The sequence below is a fragment of the Cygnus olor genome, chromosome 20, assembly GCF_009769625.2.
Source record: "Cygnus olor isolate bCygOlo1 chromosome 20, bCygOlo1.pri.v2, whole genome shotgun sequence".
In the NCBI taxonomy this organism is placed as follows: Eukaryota; Metazoa; Chordata; class Aves; order Anseriformes; family Anatidae; genus Cygnus; species Cygnus olor.
The window spans coordinates 3,339,360-3,358,703 of record NC_049188.1 but is presented as its reverse complement, the minus strand read 5'-3'; the positions used below and the strand labels follow the sequence as shown (position 1 = coordinate 3,358,703).

General features: G+C 50.9%; 1 protein-coding gene across 16 annotated transcripts in view; it reads left to right on the top strand.

Annotated features, from left to right (window-relative positions):
- Nucleotides 1-11,702, top strand: part of CLIP2 (CAP-Gly domain containing linker protein 2) — an 80,510-nt gene extending 68,808 nt beyond the window's left edge. For all 16 annotated transcript variants that reach the window (XM_040532890.1, XM_040532886.1, XM_040532896.1 and 13 more), the window contains 6 exons: nt 1,186-1,269; nt 1,688-1,844; nt 2,345-2,504; nt 3,100-3,285; nt 6,999-7,061; nt 7,694-11,702. In XM_040532890.1, the coding sequence (XP_040388824.1) occupies nt 1,186-1,269; nt 1,688-1,844; nt 2,345-2,504; nt 3,100-3,285; nt 6,999-7,061; nt 7,694-7,705 (662 nt within the window). In that variant the 3' untranslated portion in view covers nt 7,706-11,702. The remainder of the gene's footprint in view (nt 1-1,185; nt 1,270-1,687; nt 1,845-2,344; nt 2,505-3,099; nt 3,286-6,998; nt 7,062-7,693) is intronic.
- The last annotated feature ends 7,642 nt before the right edge of the window (nt 11,703-19,344 follow it).

The following is a 19,344-nucleotide window of genomic DNA, read 5'->3' as shown; positions in this document are numbered from 1 at the left end:
ATTGTGTTCAGCCTCCCTCACAAAGCTGTAACAGCAATCCCAGCAACAGCAGGCCTGGCAAGGTTACAGCTGCATGGCCCCGGCAGTCTCTGGACCCTCGCTCTTGGGAGTGATGTGCTGCCACATTGCCGTGGGTGGCTTCGGTCTGGGGCTGTTTGGGGCTGATGTGAGGTGCTCCCAGGTCCTGTCTTCCCTTGTTCATTCCCAGGGGACTCGTTTTCTTATTCCGTATTTCCTTAGGATTGCTTTTAGAAGAGAAGTCTTTCCAGTGTAGATCACAAAGGTGATCTTAAACCACTAACTTGTCACTTCTCTTTTCAAATGTGACTCGTGGTGTCATAGCTTTCTCTCAATTATGCACCTCTAAGGCGTCCATTCTTTGTACAGCCCTTTCTGAAGTCCCGCTAAGGACGTAGCAATCTAAACAGATTACTGTGACTCTCCCAGTAACTTATATTTTACCCGGTAGGAATTAGGTTAGTTTGAGTGTTCGTCTGGTTTTGTGAATTCAGACAGGGGTGCTTACTCCTATTTCCATATGCTGCTAGTGCTTGCTATATATTAGTGTCTCACATAGCTGGTTTTGCAGGTACAGGATGATGTATATGTTGTACCAAATTGTATGCTGATTGACAAGGGATTGTGCCTCATGAGGGCAGAACGTAACCAGGTCCATCAGCCACCACTCTTAAAATGCCCGCTCAGTTCGTGCTCATGTGGCCTCATGCTGAATGAACTACATACAGGATGTACTTTAAAGACAGACTTGAATCTTAAAAGCATCATGCTTCAGATCTACAGCTCTTGAGTGTGGAAATACAGTTCAAGATTAAAAAAAAAAAAAAAATCTTTTGAAACAGTGTCTGCCTTCCAGTGCAGTAGGTAACCCAAGGAAATGTGCTGAAAGATTTTTTATTTTTTTCCTATGTGTTTTTTATTAAAGTTTCATTCTTATTTATTTTTTCCCCATTGTGTTTTCTTTCTTAAACCTGTCCAATACAGCCTCCTAGCTCTGTATCCTGCCTGCTAATGCCTGGATAGGGTGAGAGGCAGTGAGCAATGCCCCTGTCACACCTCCTGTCTGGCACTATGCTCCCTGACCCATACCCCACGTTCCATACCTTCCTGATTTGCACAGTGTTTTCCAGGCTTCTAATCTCCCTTTTTCTTTTCATTCGTTTAAAGACCTCCAAGACAAGCTGAGTAAACGAGACAAAGAGGTGTCATCACTGGTGTCCCAGACTGAAACCCTAAGGGCCCAAGTAAGTGGTAAGTTTCCCTAATCCTGTGCCAGTGGGAACAAGGCGTTTCTCTGCTCGTCCTTTGTAGTTTTGTTAACAACGGCCCAGGTGCTCAAACAGGCAGGTGTAAGACATGACACTGCCTGCCTGTTAGTGGGCATCCATCGTTGCTAAGAATTTGTTCAGGGATTTCAGTCTGTGAAGAGAACAAATCCAGCAGAAGACATTTGTATGAAGTGAGGAGGGGTTTGGGCTCGCTGAATGTCAAAAGCTGAAAGAAATAGAGCTGGATGTGTTGTCTCTGAGATCTCCCCTTAAGCAGGGCCAGATCCAGAGCTCACCAGGCCTGTGTTTCTAGAAGTGGGAACTGGGGAAGGCAGAAAGTAGAAATGTGAGTAAAGAAATAAGCAACCTTTCTTCCTCCCTGTATCCTCTGCTTCTCTCAGCTTTGGAAAATAAGTGCAAAATTGCAGAAAAGAAGGCAGATTCAGTGTTAAAAGAGAAGAAGAGGCTGGAAGGTGAGCTGGAAGCCTTGACCAAGAAAACACACGATGCTTCGGGGCAGCTGGTCCTGATTAGCCAGGAGCTGCTCAAGAAGGAAAGGTCAGTGTGTGGGCCTGAGGGACAGGAGCTGGTGACAGGGGGTGGGTGGGTGGTATGTGTTCAGAGTCCTGTAACTCACCCCCAAAAGAAATCTCCAGGTTGAACTGCTGAAATCCAGCCCCTAGTTTTCCTATTCATGAGGGAATTTGTTTAAAAACAGGGGCAATTGATTACTGGAGGGATTGCCCTTTCACCGCTCATCAGGAGCGGCAAGATGCAGCTCAGTGCCCATATGGGTGCTGAATATCATCATCTACCAGTCAGCTGAGCTGGCTGCTACCCTGCTGTGAAACATGGTGCCTGTGGGGGTCTCAGACTCTTCAAAGCTGGCACAAAGAGGGGGAGAGGAGATCTGGAGCCCCTGTAGAAGTGGGAGTTGGGATGGGTTTGCTGGCTTGCCTTTCCTGGGGTTTGTAGCAAAGGTGAGAGGGAGCCTGGCACTCCAGTGCCAGTGGTGTGCAGCCTCTGGAGATGTCTTCACCTCTTTCTGCTTCTTCCAGGAGCCTGAATGAGCTGAGAGCACTCTTACTGGAGGCAAACCGGCACTCGCCGGGGCCAGAGCGGGACCTGAGCCGGGAGGTGCACAAAGCAGAGTGGCGGCTGAAGGAGCAGAAGCTCAAAGATGACATCAAAGGGCTGCGAGAGAAATTGGTCGTGCTGGTGAGAGCATCAAAACCAACCCCTCCTGGCTTTGGCCAGCGGTTTGGAGGGGTTCTGTGCTGTTCTGGGAGGATTTTAGCACTTCACCTTTACTCCAAGTTATGAGGCTTGCTGTCATTACTAGTGAGCTTCTGATGGGAACTTCCATGACTCTCCCTGTGAGCTGTGGCCTGGCCTAGCAGCACCTCATTAAGCAATGAAATGTCCATCTGTCCTCCACTGTTTCCCTGTTCCCACAGATTTTAGATCCATGGCTAAACAGGGCTAAAATCTTTGGCAGAAATTGAAAGCCAGTCAGTTTCCCTCATATTGCTTATTCCTAGATCAGAAGATGTGTAAAACAGTGTCCTCTAATTCCAGTGTACTTCAGTGGCCTCCAGTGGTTGAAACGTGAATAATTTGTTTGAACTCTGTTGGGAATAAATTTGAGCTTCTGCTGGTTGCATTTGATATGATTGCCTTTAGAGTTGTGCTCTGACCCCATCTACTGTTGAAATCAAAACGTGGTTATATTAGTTACTGCAGATTTGTGCTCTGTTTTGTTTCTGTGGCTATAGTTTTGTATCTAGAGCTTTTTTCTCATCGTTTTTATAAGGACAAGGAAAAATCAGTAACGGATCAGAGGCGATACTCCCTGATTGACCCCTCCTCGGAGTCAGAAGTGATCCGGCTGCAGCACCGGCTGGTCAGCACGGAGGATGTGCTGCGCAACGCGCTGGAGCAGGGCCACCAAATGGAGAAGCTCATGGAAGCAATGAGGCTTTCCTCAGAGAAAACACAGGTAGAGCACTCATTTCCCAGGTCACTCAGCCCTTGGCAGTCATCTGTCCTGAGCAATCCCCTGGGATCCCTCCCTGTGCTGTGGGAGGTGATGCAGTCAGCTGGTTTTTTTTCCTTTGGCTAGAAGCAGCCTGGCAAGATTTTCTTCTCTCAGATGTTGTTTAAAACTAACAAAAGCCTTGCTAGTTGGTAATTACAGATCCTTTTGTGCTCTGTAAGAATGGCTGCTAAAAGTGGCATTTTAAGGAAGGTTGCAGTGTGAGTAACTGTTCTCTGTGTACAGTGATGTGGTGGCTGCATACCTCTGCACTACAGGCACAGATCTCCTGAAAGATTTTGGGGAGAATTAAATTCACCCAGACAGGACTGCGTTTCCTTGCCCATGAACAATGGAAGAAAGTTTACGTACAGGTTTTGCCATCTCTCTTTGAGAGAGAGGTAATGGTCTAGAGTAGTACTCTTTGGGATGCGTTGTAGTTGTTTCCAAACAGCTGTCTGAAGAGAGAAATATTTCTTTTTTTGGATTTCAAAACAAAATAAATTGCAAGCCGTCATTAGGAAAATTTCTTAAGTGTACTTATTCTTCCTATACTGTCCTTAACTTCCGTACTGTAAGTGTTCTGAAGGACAGTGTCCTTCAGAACACTTACAGTACGGAAGTTAAGCATTTCTGCCATGTCTGTTCTTTGAGAGGATTGTCTTGCAGTCCTCAAGCACAAACTTTAGAGGTGACTCTGGGAACATGTTTTCCATTTCTTTTATGAGCTCCTGGTGGCATCTGTATCTGTTCTAGGTTTGCTTCTGTACCATTAATGTTCCTGTTCAAGTCACTCTTCTCTTCCTGACTTACTCTAGTATCCCCTTGCTTCTTCTGAGAAAAGCAAAACTGCTTCTGTTGTTGTCTTGCATCCTTTTTTGTGAAAATGAAGGCTGCAAATAAACTGATTCTTCATGTTTGGCCTCTTCTATCTCATACCTGTGGTGTCTAAGCCCTGACTGATTCCTCCTGTGAAGTGACCTGCCCCTCATGCCAAGCTTTTAGCTTCATGTCCTTTTTTTCTCTTCCAGTTGTATTTTCTGTTGTCTGCAATCAGGTCATGGCCCTCAGAGGCCGGATGCAGAGTGCTCCTCTGATACTTTTCACCTAAATTCTGAACTGGAAAACTTCTTTCTTGTGCAGTAATGAGCTACAATTCGGGCAGACACCTTGGAATAGTACAGAACAAGCCAGTAGACAGGGAGAATGGGCAGAGAGTTTGTTTTACCCAGCGCAGGTGGGAGTTGTGGGGGGTAACTTGGGGTATCATGTACCCTCCTCTCTCACTACCTTCCGTACAGTTAGCAGGCTCTCCAAACAGCTGTTTGCATGGAGGAGAGCACAAGGTAAAAGCTGCAGCCCTGAAAGCCTTACTGTCTCAGCTGAGCATCAGACTGCTGCAGACAGTCTCTTTATATCCCGCGGTGCAGCAGCCGTCTGCCAGCACCAGACAGGACAGCTGTAGTGGTGATGACAAGTTTGTGGCAGTCCAAGACATGCTATAATCCTGTCAGTACCCCAGAGTTGCTTTAGCTTCTCCTGTAATTGCTACGTGTCAAATGAAAATGCATCGTGACAACCTCATCTGTTGTAAGCTATGGGAGGGGCGGGAGAAGTTGTTCTCTGTTTGCTTTAATGCCGAGTCCCTTGAGAACAGGAAATCCTCCTGTTCACATTCCTGTCTCCAGAGGTGGTGCAGGTGGTAATTATTTTTTCCCCAGCTGTAGAAAATAACTAATCTTAAATAAAGTGAATTGGAATGGACCTTATGAGGTCAGCTAATCTATCCCCAGTATTACTTTGATACTTTCATGCTGAAGAAATCCCGGAGATACAACAAGATAGTATTATGCTTTCAACTACAAACTGCGGTATCAAGAGACAGAGAGGGGATTACTGAGGGAAGTTAAGCTTCAAACTTCTATTGATGTCAGATTTTTAAAGTGTCTAAGTTACAAGGAAGTCTGGATCAAAGCACTCTGGTTTCAGTATGATGTCTGTTCATCCTTTCTCCTATAAAGGGGAGTTGTTAACCAGGGGCTTTTGGGCTGAGCCTGAGGACATTGCTGGCCTAAAGAGATCGTGGCACAATGGTTTGGGAACTGATGTTTCTTCTCTAGAAGCCACATCTCTGCTCTAACCCATTCTGCACTACCTTCTGACCTCCTGTCTCCTCTCTGCCAGCAGCAGCTGTTGCCCAGGGATCTGGCTTGGCATTGCTCTCCCTTTGTCTGCAAAGCCTTCACAGCGTGCTCAAGGAGGAAATCTCCAATTACCACAAGCTGCTGCTGCTCTCCCTTTGCAGGCTTAGTCAGCCACTGCTCTGCAGCCCTTGATGTGCATGGCTGGCCTTGCTATTAGACAAGGAGGTGCAGGAGCTGAGGGAGCATAATGGCACTCTGTGTCTTCGTCTCATTGTCAGCTAATTGCTGCCTTGCTGTTTCTATGTCTGCAGCTGCAAAGTATTTGTCCTGTAATAGAGGAAGAGGCTCTTTCTGTTCTCCATGTCTTGGGAGACCATGATCTTGCAGCTTTGCAGGAAATGACAAGGATTTGGCACTCAGACCTTTTTCTGAGAGAACTTGTAGTGATTGTGCAGGGAGCTTTTTTATTTAATTTGAAGCAAATTACACCACTTTGTGTTCATTATTGTGATCGTGTACTGAGACCAAATTTCAAACCTGTTTCCTGGCACCTGAAAGCTGCTCAGTGTGCAGATTGGGTGTGCTGCAGGCAAGGTCGGATATATTGCTTCGCACAAGGCCTGTATTTCCCCCTGGCCATGGGTGCAGTACCCCAAGGCTGAGTGACCAGTGGCATCATTCTTGCCATCCATCCAGGCAAGCAGTGCAGGCTCTCAAAGCAGAGCTCAGTTTGTCTCTGTCTGGTTTTCCTGCCCAAGCTAACCCTCAGTTCTGTGGAATTGATTATGCACCTTCATGCACCGTCAAAGCAAGAACAGTAGCTGGGACTCCTATATGATGGGTTTTAAAATATGATGGGTTTTAAACCTTGCAGTCACGTCTCCCCATAACTTCTGGTTTTGCTGTCACCAGCAATTCACCAACTGTGAATCTGATTACTGAGACCCAAGCAACTGACATCTGGCATGCTGTGTCTTCAAGCTGCAGCTTTCTTCCCTTGTTTGTGCTGGTTGTGCTGTCATTTTGAAGCTGAAGGGCTCCATATTATCCCTCCTAAAGAAACGTTATAAATGTTTAAAGTTCTTGTGCTTTCTAAAGATAGAACAGCTTGTCCTGGCTGCCAGACTCGTCCCCAGAGATGGGAAACGGGGAACGGCAAATGTCCCTTTTGCTGCTGTGATGTTCCCTATGCTGTGTTTTGCAGCTAACGCTGCCCTTGGCTGATGGTTTGTTTACCAGGATTTAAGAGTCAGAAGTGAAGAGCTGCTCTGTGTCCATGTAGGAACCCGGGGGATATTTTATAGCTGGGAAGGACACAATCCCCCACGTGGGGATTGGGCCAGGATGCAGAGATCAGAAAATTTCTTGCCAAAATTGATGTGGGATTTTTGCATTCCCCTTTCCTTGCATGGAGTGGCTGCTGAGTGTTGGGCTGCTAAGAGAGGAGAAGGCGGTCTTGCCAGACCTCAGCCCTCGTAGGCAAACGCTGGGCTCTGTCTCTCTTCAGTAAATATTGTCTGTTCTCTGTTGCAGACTGTTGGAAATTCTGGGTCTGCTAATGGGATTCACCAGCAGGATAAATCCCACAAACAAGAGGTAAGCTATAAGCAGAATGTTGTTTAAAACTGTGACTGCTTGGTGTGATTTCTTGCCTGCTGTGCTGGGGACAGGGCTTGAATGGAGGCAGGTCTGCCAGCAAAGCTTGACCATGTCATTTCCAGTGAGAACACGGGGCTTTGCACAACCCTGGTTCCCAAGTGTGGTGGGAACATCATCTTACTGTTAAAAGTTCTCAACATCATCAGGAAGATGCTAGTGAGAGGCATGCTGAGGGACAGTAGGCACTTGCTCTAGGGGAATGCACTTGGAAGAGAGCTTCTCTTCCATCTCCTGGGTCAGTACCTGTAGGACTCCTGTCGGGATCAGCTAGGACATGCACTTTACGTGCCAACCTTTAAATGGGTTGCATTCCTGGAACATGCCCTGTTGGTGTCCCCTATTCTTTATGATGTAGGGCACGGTCTGTAGCCTCAAGCTTCATGTCATTACAGGCAGAATGGCCAGCCTGAGGAAGAGGCAGTGTGGTCTACTGGGCAGTGCAGGGGGTCAGGGCATGGTGAGCCTGAATTCCCTACTCCTGGCATCTAATTCTGTGGCTTAGTTTCCCATTTTGTAAAAAGACCTCTGTGCTTCCCCTCATTTCACTAACTAGGTCTCTTTTCTTCCAGGAGAAGCTCTGATAGAGAAGAGGTGGAGAGGATCATTTCATGCCAGTATCAGCTCCTGTGCACAGTCAGGAAAACCAATACCACATCTGGCTTTAGCACCTCCAAAAGACTAGACACAGTATTTTCACTTTAAAGCAGGACAATGTTTATAATGTACTAACTGATGTAATCAGGACAATCCTGGAGTCCAGTTTTCCAAGACAGCCATTGTTCCAGGAGGAAGCAGAAAGATCTCTCTGGGTTTGTTTTCTTACCTGTATTGATTTTGACTGTGGAATTTGTATTGTTTGAGCTGCCCTTGCCCCACTGTCTGATGTGATCTGGGTCACAGCTGCCCCCGATGGTAGCTGAAGTGTCAGTGAGTCCCTGTAACCCCACAGGAACTGCAAAGGGATCTGTTTGTGGTGTTAAGCTCCAAAGCACGTGCCCAGAGGTAGCACGCTTCCCCCATGGTCTGTCCCTTCCCTTCCACCCACCCCAGTGTCTTGAAGACCTGCACAAGCGAGTGAAACCTGCTGGGCTGACAGTTCGCACCGGTACGCGTAGGCTGAGGAGGACGGGGTGTGGGGAAGCGTCTCCTTCCTCGCCTGGCAGAAGACATCTGGTTCTGGAGCATGGAGGCTTCACTTAGTACTTGTATCATAGCATGTCATGGGAAATCTGGTTTTAGAGGGGTATTTATTTCATTTCTCACCCACTGCTGTGTGGGTAAGGAGCTGTGGTGGCTCTGAGATGAGGGGCAGGCACACCTCACTCAATTTTGGTTGGTCTCTCCCTGCAGAGAGGTCGCTGGGCAGGCCCAATGATACCTGGGCCGCAGCCAGGCTGCCCGGCCTGGTCTTCTTGGTTCACTTTCATCTTTTTTGGGTCTTCTGAGCACCAGGTTCCACAGCCAGCCACATCCCAGCATCACCAGCCCGAGGGCTCCCTGCTGGCTGCAGTCAGTGTGGGACAGGTGCCTTGAGGAGGTGGTTCCCTCCTTGCCTGTTAAATTTAACAGCTAATTGGGGATTGCCTGCCCTTGGCTTTGGTATAGTGTCTGTCCCCTACTTCTGGGAATGGAGGAAACTAAGGTGCTGCTGTGAGCATTCATGCAGGCTGTCTATAGCTGATGGGTACAGAAATGCTGTGTGTGACATGAATACGAGCAAATGTATTACAGAAGGAATCCAAGTCTGGAGCCCGCACAGCTCTCGGGTCTGCGCAGGGCAGTGCAGGCCCAGGCAAGCACCCAAATTTGCAGTTGGGATCCTGAGCGTGCAGGTGGGTGCTGCTGTCTCCTTGTGCCATGACAGTGGGTACTGGCTGGCTCGCAAAGGAAGCATGTGGTTTCTTTGGTCTTGTTCCTTCTTCTGGAGGCTTTTCTCCTCTCTGCATCTTTGCACCACAGCTCCTGGGGATATTAGGATGGAGTAAGAGGAGAATATGCTCTTAAAGCTGTGAAACAGCATCCTATGAAAGAGTCCAGTTCAGCTTCACTGTTTAGTACTACAGGGAAAAATAACAATATTTTACCAGGCTTCCCTTAGTGCCTGACTCCTCCAGTTTTCAGAAGCTCTTGTGTTATGAGTGGACATCCATGAACGAGAAGAAGAGAAGAGGCCACTGAGAGGAGATCTGAGCCAGGCCACGGGCAGACGAACACCACGGCATGTCAGCTTCATTTCTTCTTGCCCTGATTTCCTATGAAACTGTGCCACTTCTTCTTAGTGGGTTGCAAGGCTGCATCCAGGCTGCGATATAGTGCTGGGCCCTGCTCACTCGCTGCAGGACTGATGAGCTCTCCCCCCACTCGAAGGAAGAGAGAGGGAGGTGACTTCAGGGGAGTAAAGTGGGTCAGAAAACATGGCTTAAATCTGGCTCGGGGTGGGGGGGGATGTGGGATTTAATTGGCTGGAAATGGTTCAAGTGGGATCCCATCCTGCCTTGTAGAAGTGTTTAATCAGTTCTTACTAATCACCAGGAAGATTACCACCAACCTGCCTAGCACTGGGATGTTTCAGGGGATCAAAATCCTTCTGGTTGGTGTATTCAACTCCATCACTTCAGAAAATCCCAGAGAGCGTTCCTTGTTACAGCTTGCAATAGCAAATACGTCAGCAGGAGCTGCTGTCTTTAAGAATTTAGGGTTGGTGTTTCCCAAAGTTCTCCTGTTGGCTGAATGGCCCCGAAGTCACTGTCACAGCTCCTGATGGCAGCAGAGTGGGGACAATGCTGGGTGCTCCTTGCCCTGCTGCCTGTCTCCAAGCCCAGCGCTTCACGGACACCCACGGGTGGGAGAGCCCCTCCTGTTTCATAATTTATTTTCCACTTCCCTTGACGAACCTTTGGCTCCGCACAGGGCAGGATCCCCCAGGAGTGGTTCTGGGGAGCATGTATGTGGCTCCATGAAGGAATTCCCGAGTCAGCACTGGTTCAGGCTGGGGGAGAAGCTGGCCTCTGCCTCCCCGCAGGGACCGTCCCCTCTGAGCGGCTCAGTCCCACGGCTCCTCCCGGTCAGCTTGGGTGAGACTGCAGGACAGCAGCAGATGGCTCAGAGCAGGTTTAAAGTTAATGCTGGTGGTCTTCTCCGGCTGTAAATAGCTGTGCTGTTCCCTATGGCTCAGCCAGGAGCTGATGGCACTTCTCAGCAGAGGCTGTGCCAAAAAGGGCAGCGGGGTGGAGCTGGGTCCCTTGTGTCCGTACCCCCCTTGAGGTGCAGGTCCATGGGAGCTGCTCCCTGGGCACAGGACACGTTATCACACACTCTGGGCTTCAGCTCACCCCTGTGAGGTGGCCAGGAGGGGGCTGGCCACCAGCCATGTCCTCCCTCACCAAAAGGCTTCCCAAGGATACCTGCCTCCGGTGGCTGCTCTGCAGAGATTGTCAGAGACCAAGCTAGGGGCAAACTTGGAAAGGACAAGGAGATTCCCCGGCTCTTCTATTTATTTGTAAGTTTAATTGCTATTTTTGCCTATTTGTGGTGGTGTATAAAGTATTTCTCAATATTTGGTCTTACTGGCTTTGTTCTTTGGGGGAGGTTTCCAAGGGCAGTGCAGCGCTGATGCACCCATCTCTTGTCGTTGGTCAGGGACTGGTTCCTGTTTGTGCCTTTACTCCCCCTTTGGCTTCAGCCATGCTCTTGTCTCCATCCCTGAGAGCCGGCAGGGGGCTGTGTCCCCCCAGCACGGGGCAGGGTGCGGAGCAGGAGCTTGTCCCGTTCCCGCCAGGCTCCTTGGCTCACTACCACTACAGTTAGTGACAGATTTCTGCTGAAGGCTGAGAAATTCAGGTATATCATGGCTCCGTGCTGGGCAGGAAAACGTCCTGCTCCATCTTCAGTCATTTCTTCTATAACCCTCTTGACCAAAGGGTAAAAAAAAAATAAAAATAAAAATCAGTCTTGGTTGGTGATTTCAGCTTTATTCATCCTGCAGCAGCTGGAGACCTGGACCAAGGGGCAGTACCCTGCTGCTGCCCTACTGCACGGTGGGGTGAAGGCACCAGCCCAGCCTTTATGGCTCTTGCCTACCCCAGCGGTTCCTCTGGCTTGCAGAAGAGGTGCATGAGGGTTTCAATAAAACACAGTAATGCAAATGACACTGTAAACATCTTAACGAAAATTCCAGTACTCTGTTGTTTGGCAGCTTTAGCAGCTCAACACTATCTTGTAGGGAATTATTAATACACTAAGATCATATAGGCCTCATGTAAGTTACCAGAATAAAGGTGATACTAGATGTGTAAATGGATGATAACCTTTTACCCGTACAGTATGTATTACAATTTTGTAGCTTAGTCATTTTTTGGCTATCGGATTTTGTTAGTATGATAAAAAAAAAAAAGACAAAAAAAGGTTTGACTGCTAATGTCTATTTTGTTATGATTCATTTTATTTCTTCCTCTGTACAAAAGCTGTACAAATCTTGGTCTGTGTAACTACTACAGATATGTATTCATGTACCATCACCCCTGTCCTGGCTTGCTGGTGTGGTGAGCTCATTACTAAACAATAAACTCTGTGGCTGAAGTCAGGCACCTGCTGCTGCTCTCCCTCCCGTGGGATGAGAAGTGATGGGCACAGGCACATGGCCCACATGGCCCTGGCCCTGCTCCCTGTGCCCCAGGTAAGGACCAGACCCTGCATCTTCCCCACCTGTCGGCTTCTCCTGGCCCCATGGTCAGGTGTCTTTGAGCCGTGGGGTGCTGGGAAACAAAGGCAAAACTGCAGAAGTTCGGGCATTTCTCTGCTATAGGAAAAGAAGGGGCTGGAGATGGCTGCGCGGGGAGCACAGGGCATGGTCCTCGTCCAGCTTTGCTCTGGGGCTGGGTGCTCTTGTGCTCTTTGCTGGGCGAGCCCTTAGCTGCTGTTGAGCCAGGGCCTGACTTGGCAGCACCCCAGGAAGCAAGGAAACCCCTGTCTGTGCTTCTCCAGCGTTTCCACACTCCCATGAGCCATAGGCACACGGATGAACACTTGCCCAAGCCGACTTTCCCAGTACTGCACCTGTCGTATGACTTAAGAGGAAAAGGTGCTGCTGCCTTGCTGCCTTGCCAGCTGCTTTCTTTTTTTTATTTTGGTCCCCCACATCCCTCTCCAGTGCACTCTGGCACCAGGAAGCTTTAGGCTGTTCCTGAACAGGGGCTGAGGTCTGCAGGCCTTGGCCTGATCCCAGGGCCAGGCCCCAAGAAAACTGCACACAACAGGCAATGAAACCACACCACCAGGCACCGTTATCCCAGGCAGGGCAGTAAATGGGCTGTAGGATAGGGGCTGTGATGTTTTCCTGCTTTTTTTTTTTTTTTTTTTCCTGGGGGGGGTGGTTCAAAGCAACCTAGGGCTTTTTGCTGCTTCAGCAGCACCCTCACCTTCTGTATTGCAAGGTGCTGGGGTCTCCTACAATAGCTGGACAAGAGCAGGGGGGCCCTCGTCACTGCATTGCTCATTTCAGGATCAGGGGGCGATTGCATCCACCGACTGCGTGCTTCACTGGCTGGAAGAATAATTCATTTGAGCTCAGCCTGGGAGAAATCTGAGCAGATGGAGGCTGGTGCCACTAGGGCACCCCCAGACACCCTACCCCCGGGGGTCTTTTCCACGTGCTTTTCTTCCACAGGCTGTTGCTCCTCACTGGTATCAGAGCCTAAAATGCTGCAGCAGCCCAGGAGGGTGGGCACCGAGACTTGCGTGGTGTGGGAAATCCTGCTTCCATCTCTCATTGAGCACCGATGTGCATGCAGTCGGGTGCCCCAGCGCTGGTGCCTCGCAGAGGTAACGCTGTAGCACACACCTTTGTTTACCGACATAACGTTTCCGTGCCGTTAATCATTCGGCGAAGATTAATAAAACATGAAATTTGAAGATGCCTAAATCGCAGTGGGGGAGCTGGTAATCTCTGCCAACAATAATATTTGCACTTTGTTTTCATCCTAGCGTGGAGCCGTGGAGCAGAGCGCGGGCCGGGAGCGGCAGCGCCGGGAGCACGCGGAGGGACCTGGGCATGGGGACAGCGATGTGGGTGCAGCCCCGGGCTGGGATGGGGAGGAAAAGGGAGGTGGCTCTGCATGGGGACCTGACCCCAAATCCCTCAGGAGCTGCCACCCCAGGGCACGTCCCTGTGGGATGTCCCTTCTGAAGGGGTGGATGAACCAGGTCTGAGGGGGCAGTGGGTCCAACAGACCCTCAAAGGCACAAATCTGCACCTTCCTTCCAGAAATTGCTTTGCAGAGGCTGCCTGTGCCCTTTCCCCGCTACCACCCCAATGCCAGAACCCCAGTGCTGGATTTGGGACCAGGAGCATCCTTCGTCCATCATAAGGGTATTTCTTCCCCATCTCGCTGCTGTCTAACGAGCATCCTTGTCAAAACAGCTAATTTCCTTCCAGAACAAAAAGTCACCTGAATACATTTGGAAGCTGTATTGCGCTATCAGAGTAATCAGAATTTAATTTGATGCAGTCAAGGCTCGAAAAAGATGTTATCAAGGGGAACATCAAAGCCGGATTCCTGTGCTGGGAAATGCAACTGGAATGCTTAGTCCAGATTTCTCATTTTATCGGAGACTTTCAAAACATCAGCCTAAATAACAAAAAATGAATATTGAGAGTATTTGCAAATTAACGTCTTTTGTAGCTGAACAAAGGCCACTGTCTAACCTACTTCTTTCGCATGTCTGGGATGGTCTCTTAATAAATCCTAATTATACAGTTTTGTTGTGTCTAATTGTTTCTGCGCTTGCAGAAATTAAAACCAAAGCCCATTGCCGCATTTGCTGGCACCGCACTGATCTTCTGGGGCCTGATCCCGCAAAGTGGGGCTCATCCCACTCCATACCGGGGGTACCTACGGGTTGGTGACAGTCGGACGGGGACCTTGTTGCTTCTGCCCCATGCCCGTGTGATATCCTCAGGGCTGTCGGTTGCTACCTGTGCTCAGGATGGCTGATGAGAAGCTCCAGCTCTCACTTTTTGGGGAGGTTTTGTTCCATTTGGGAAGCAAAACCGTATGACGGCAGCAGCTGATGCTGGGGCAGGGGATGGCAGAGCAGCAACCTTAATCCCATCCACTTCAAAGGTCACTTTTTCTGTGCTGAACCCAGGACGTTTTGCTGACTGCTCCGTGGGCAGTCGGGTGGCAGCCCCTGCCCGGCAGCAATTCGCCCCTCTCTTTCCTTAGCTGATATTTCTGCAGAGCTCGAGCCCAGACAGCATCACCCTCCCACCTGCGGGACCTGGGGACAGCTCTGTCCCCAGCTTTCGCCCTCGGAAACATCGCAGGGGAGCTTTGGGCAAAAGGAGGTTCAGTCAACTTCGTTAGGGAAATAGCACGGATCTTGTGTTCAAACCTTTTGAAGTGTTAATTAAAAAGAATTATGCAAAGGAGTGAGGATTTGAAACATTCATTTGAATCTCAATAAGGCATCTGTATTAAAAATAGCAGGGGGATCAACCACAGATCCAGCCGTGCTGGAGGAAAAGGGGTGCGAGGGCCGGCGCCGTGGTCGGGGTGCTGGAGGGCAGCGGGTCCTGCCCGCTCCCTGCCCCAGCAAGGTCTCAGCAAAATGCTTCTTCCCCAATATTTAGGGATTTTGGAAGCATCTCATTTAGAAAGAGCCGGTAAGGTGCAGCATGGCGCTTAGCTCTGAGCTAAGGGGCGAGCATCATTCCTGGGCCACCGGTGAGGTGGGCGCAGGGCTGGGACCAGCCTGGGGGCACCCAGCATCAAGTCCAAGGTACCCTGGGGCGATCACAGCCCCTGCGGACCCCAAACCAGCCCCAAACCACCCCCAAGCCCTGGCACATCCCCTTCCAGGGGAAAGCAGGGGCTGCACCTCTCCATCACAGCCCCTCATTAAAACCCCCGGCATGTTCTGGCCCTCGCTTATTCCAATAAAAAGCATCCAGGGCATTAATTACCAGACTGGCGGATAAAGTCGTTAAGTTTACTTCTGCGCCATGGGGACCCGCTGGGAATGCCAATGCCTCCTGCCCTTGGCGTTGGTGCTGCAAGGGCGTGAGCAGGTGGGTGCCCCGAGCAGAACCGGGGTCTGCACGGGGCGGCAGCTTCATGGGGGCACCGGCACCGATGTCTGTGGGTCACCCACAGTGTGGGAGCAGGCTGCCAGGCCGTGGGCTCTCTGTCGGGGTTAGCTTTGCTGGGCAGCAAGGTGGGGAGGTGCAATTGGGGCTGGAAGCAGCCTGGGCAGGGGGGCCAGGAGCTTCGCTGGGGCTGCCCAGGGACCGATGGGGCCCTATGTTGGGAAGCAGCTCCCTGGGAATTGCAGATTTGGGGCTGAACATGCAGTGATCCCATTGCCACACCTCACTGAGACCAGGGACGCTGCTGGTACCCACAGCAGCCTTCCCAAAGGATTCAGCATCCCTTGCCAAGCCAAAAAAAAAACCTGAAGGTGACAACTTCAGCTTTGGGAAGGGTGCTGGTGCCGCGTGTCGTGGAGCTGGGCAGGATGGGGGACAAGAAATGGAAATGTCCCTGCTCCGCTCCCCAGGACGCTGTCTCGAGGCTCCGTTTTGGGAGTGCCTCCACGGGGCTCTCATTAGCATGGAAATAATTCAAGGGAGCGAACGCGAGACAACTGGAAAACCATTTTATCTGTTGCGCCAGAGCAAACTATTTCTGCAGCACAGCGTTCAAAGAAGTGCACAAATGCAGACAGCTGGCAACACAGATAGATACGTTAAATGCAGACAGACAGAGTAAATATTCAATATAAGCCATCCTCTATGCCCCAGCAGGCAGGGAATGGAGAGACTTTTATTTTTTTTTGCTCTTTCTATGAATGTGTTTGCAACCAATAGATACCAGCTCTGGTTTTGCAGGGAATTCTTGCCAATTTTACTCAATAGCGTATATATCTTGCAAAAGAGCTAATAGTAATTTTGGCTCCCTGGGCTCACCGCTCTCCCCGTGGTAGCAGTTTTCAGTGCAGAACAGAGTTACCGAGCGTGACCTCGCTGCAAACAGCCTGGAAAACCAGGGGTTGTTTTGCTGCAGCCCTCTTTGCGTCCAAAGCCTCGCTGCTCCAAGCGTGGGAAATGGATTGAAAAGTTTTTTTTTTTTTTTTTCCCCTAAAATTCAACGTTTTCCAGCTCAGGAGGCAGACCCTGATATCTTCTCCTCTTGACTTTTCCTCCCATGGTTTCTTGCCGTGGATTTTGCTTTCTGCCCCACCTGCTTTCCTGCATAACTCACCTGAAGCATCCAGTGGCAACGTCCTGCAGGACACTTCCCAAAACCGTCCTGCTCTTGATCTATAATTCAGAAACCATTTTGTTTTGTCTCGGTAGTTTTCACCAGCAATTTGCTATAGCTAAGGAATACAATGCCCCTTTAGGAAAGAAGAACTGAAACTCACTCTTTCAATTAAATTTCTCCCGACCTTACTGAAACTTTTTTCCCTATTCCCTGTTCTAAAGAAGCAGCATTTTTTTTTGTGATCTCCAGTTCCACCGAGAGACAGAATAAATCAGCATATCAGAGAAAACAACGATTCTTGTGATGCCCAGCAGTCACTAATTAACGAATTAAAAAAAAAAAATCTTTATGCAGATATAATTGTTTTCTGGCTATGTTGCCTTTTCTTTTGTCAGCACCGCGACAAGGAAGTTCTTTATTTCTACTGCGAGATCAGATTAAAACATCCCTCTCAAACCGCATTCTCCTCGTCGGATGTTTTTGTAAGACTCATTGTTTCAGCCCCCAAATGAAATGGCTTGCCCACTTTCATCCTTTCGTGGTGTGTTTTTTTTTTTTTTTCAGAGACTTTCACGGACGTTAACGCCGCAGAGGAATGTGCCAGCCTTCGCCTCCATCCTGCGGGCACATCGGGAGCCCTTTGGGTGATGTCCCTGGGGGAGGTGGTGGCACCGTGGCACAGGGTGGGGGCTCAGAGCCCTGTGCCTCCATCTGCAGAACATCTGGAGAACATCTGGGCTGCCTCCAGGTGGTCCCCCCGGGTCCAGAGCCCCACAGGAGAGCTCGCAGCCCTCACCCACGCTGCAGTCCCAGGCCGCTTCTCCTGGTTTTCAGGATGGTTTTGGCCTCTCCCCCTCCAACACATCACAGCCCCATGTGGGGATCATAGAATCAGAGAATCCCAGAATCATTAGGGTTGGAAAAGACCGTCAAGATCACCTGGGCCAACCATACTAGCCCCTACCACCAGTATCACCCACTAAACCATGTCCCCAAGCACCATGTCCAGCCACGGTGACTCCACCACATCCCTGGGCAACCCGTCCCAATGCCTGACTGCTCTATCTGAGAAGAAATGTCTCCTCATTTCCAACCTGAACCTCCCCTGGCACAAATTTAAGCCATTCCCTCTAGTCCTATCACTGGTTATCTGCGAGAACAGGCCGACCCCCAGCTCCCCACACTGGATGAGGTGCCTTTGTTAACCACTGGCAAACAAAGGCACCTGCAGCCCTCGAACATTACCTCACACACACGCTTTATTACAGAGGGCATGAGGAACAAAACAGCCCTGCACCAGCCAGCGCTCCCCAAAACACCTGCGGATCCCCATGGGCATAGCAGAGATACAGAGCGGGGACAACCCTGGACAACGCACCCAGGCGTTGCATCAAAACATGTTTTTTTACCCTATTTTTCCCTTAGCATGAGGTTTCCCCAGTCAGGTGCCCGAAATTTTGGCTGGCAGCATGCCGCAGAGCCCCGTGGTGACAGGGGGAGATAAAGTCACGGCAAGGAGCTCCTCGCAGCTCCGTGCAGCTGCTCCGCAAGCGACTCCGTTGTTTGGCTCCTGTGCCCGGGTGACCTAATTAAATTAATTTTGTGTGCTCTTTTTTTTTTTTTCCCCCTGGTCTGGCTAAAAGATAATTAGCCAAAAAATGCCCTGATTTCTTTCTTCCGAGTAAGACCTTCCATTTAATTATTCAGAAAAGCGAGCTTGTCATTTCGCTTGCCATTTACGCTATTTAGGTCCCAGGGACAGATGATGCCCCGAGCATCTTTGGGACCGCGACGCACGCAGGTCTGCCTGGCTCTGGCCACCAGCGGGACAAATTCTGTCCCAGGCATCCCCATCCCATCAAATTCTTCATTCTCATTGGGGTTTTGTAGGGATCTGGGATGTTTGGGGGGATGCAGGGTGATGCACAGCCCCTCGCAAGGGGTCGATGAGGGCAGTGGGTTTGCCAGGCCTGGTGCCACGGGGAGGGAGCCAGGGGTAAGGGGGCTGAACCCCCTTTTCCTGCTCCTTTGGAAACCCAAAGCGAGTGTTTTCTCCTACGGTGTCTTCTTCTCCTTTTGACCCCGGAGCAGTAATAAATCATCACTTATTTAATACAAAACGCAGCTAATGGAGCAGCTCCGTGATATGTGCTTCGAAGGGGCGGGGGGGGGGGGGGGGGGTAGGGATGTCAGCGGCTTTAAAACTTCGCAAGTCAAACCGGTCTCACGCCCTTTTTAATCATTTTTGTCTTATTTATAACTTAATTTGCCTCTGCTCATCGGGCGGCGAGGACCTCGGGAAGGGGGCACTGCAGTTCCCTGCTGCCGAACCCAAAGCCGCCCCGCTCCTCTTGCGGCCGGGCCAGCGGTTCTGGTGAGCGGAGCCGTGCCGTGCCGAGCCGCGCCGAGCCGTGCCGGCACCAACAGGTGGCGACAGGCACCCGGGGATCGGCCCCGCTGCCACCCGCGCCCTGCCCGCGGCTCCCCGCAGCGCTCTGCGGGCACGGCCGGTGCCGAGCCGAGCCGAGCCGAGCCGAGCCGTGCCGAGCAGAGCCACCCACCGCGCCCCCGCCATCCCCAGCCCGGCGGGTGGCTCAGGCACGGCTCGGCACAGCACGGCGCGGCTCGGCACGGCTCGGGTCCCCTCCCCCGGCCGGTCTGCGGGCTGGTTAATCCCGTATGTAAATGGCAGCCAATGGATGCTGCTGTTGCGCGGGGCTGGGATTAGCGGCGGGGCGAATGGCTGGCACTCTTACTGGGATTACAGAACAAAGAGCTCTCCGCGCCCGAGCAGGGCGCCCTGCCCGCCCCGGCCCGGCCCGGCCCCGGCCCGGCCCCGGCCCCGGCCCCGGCCCCGGCCTCGGCCCGGCCCGGCCCGGCCCGGCCCCGCCCGAGGGGAGGAGGCGGCGGGAGGCGGGCGGCGGGAGGCGGCTCTGCCCCGGCCCGGCCCCGGCCCC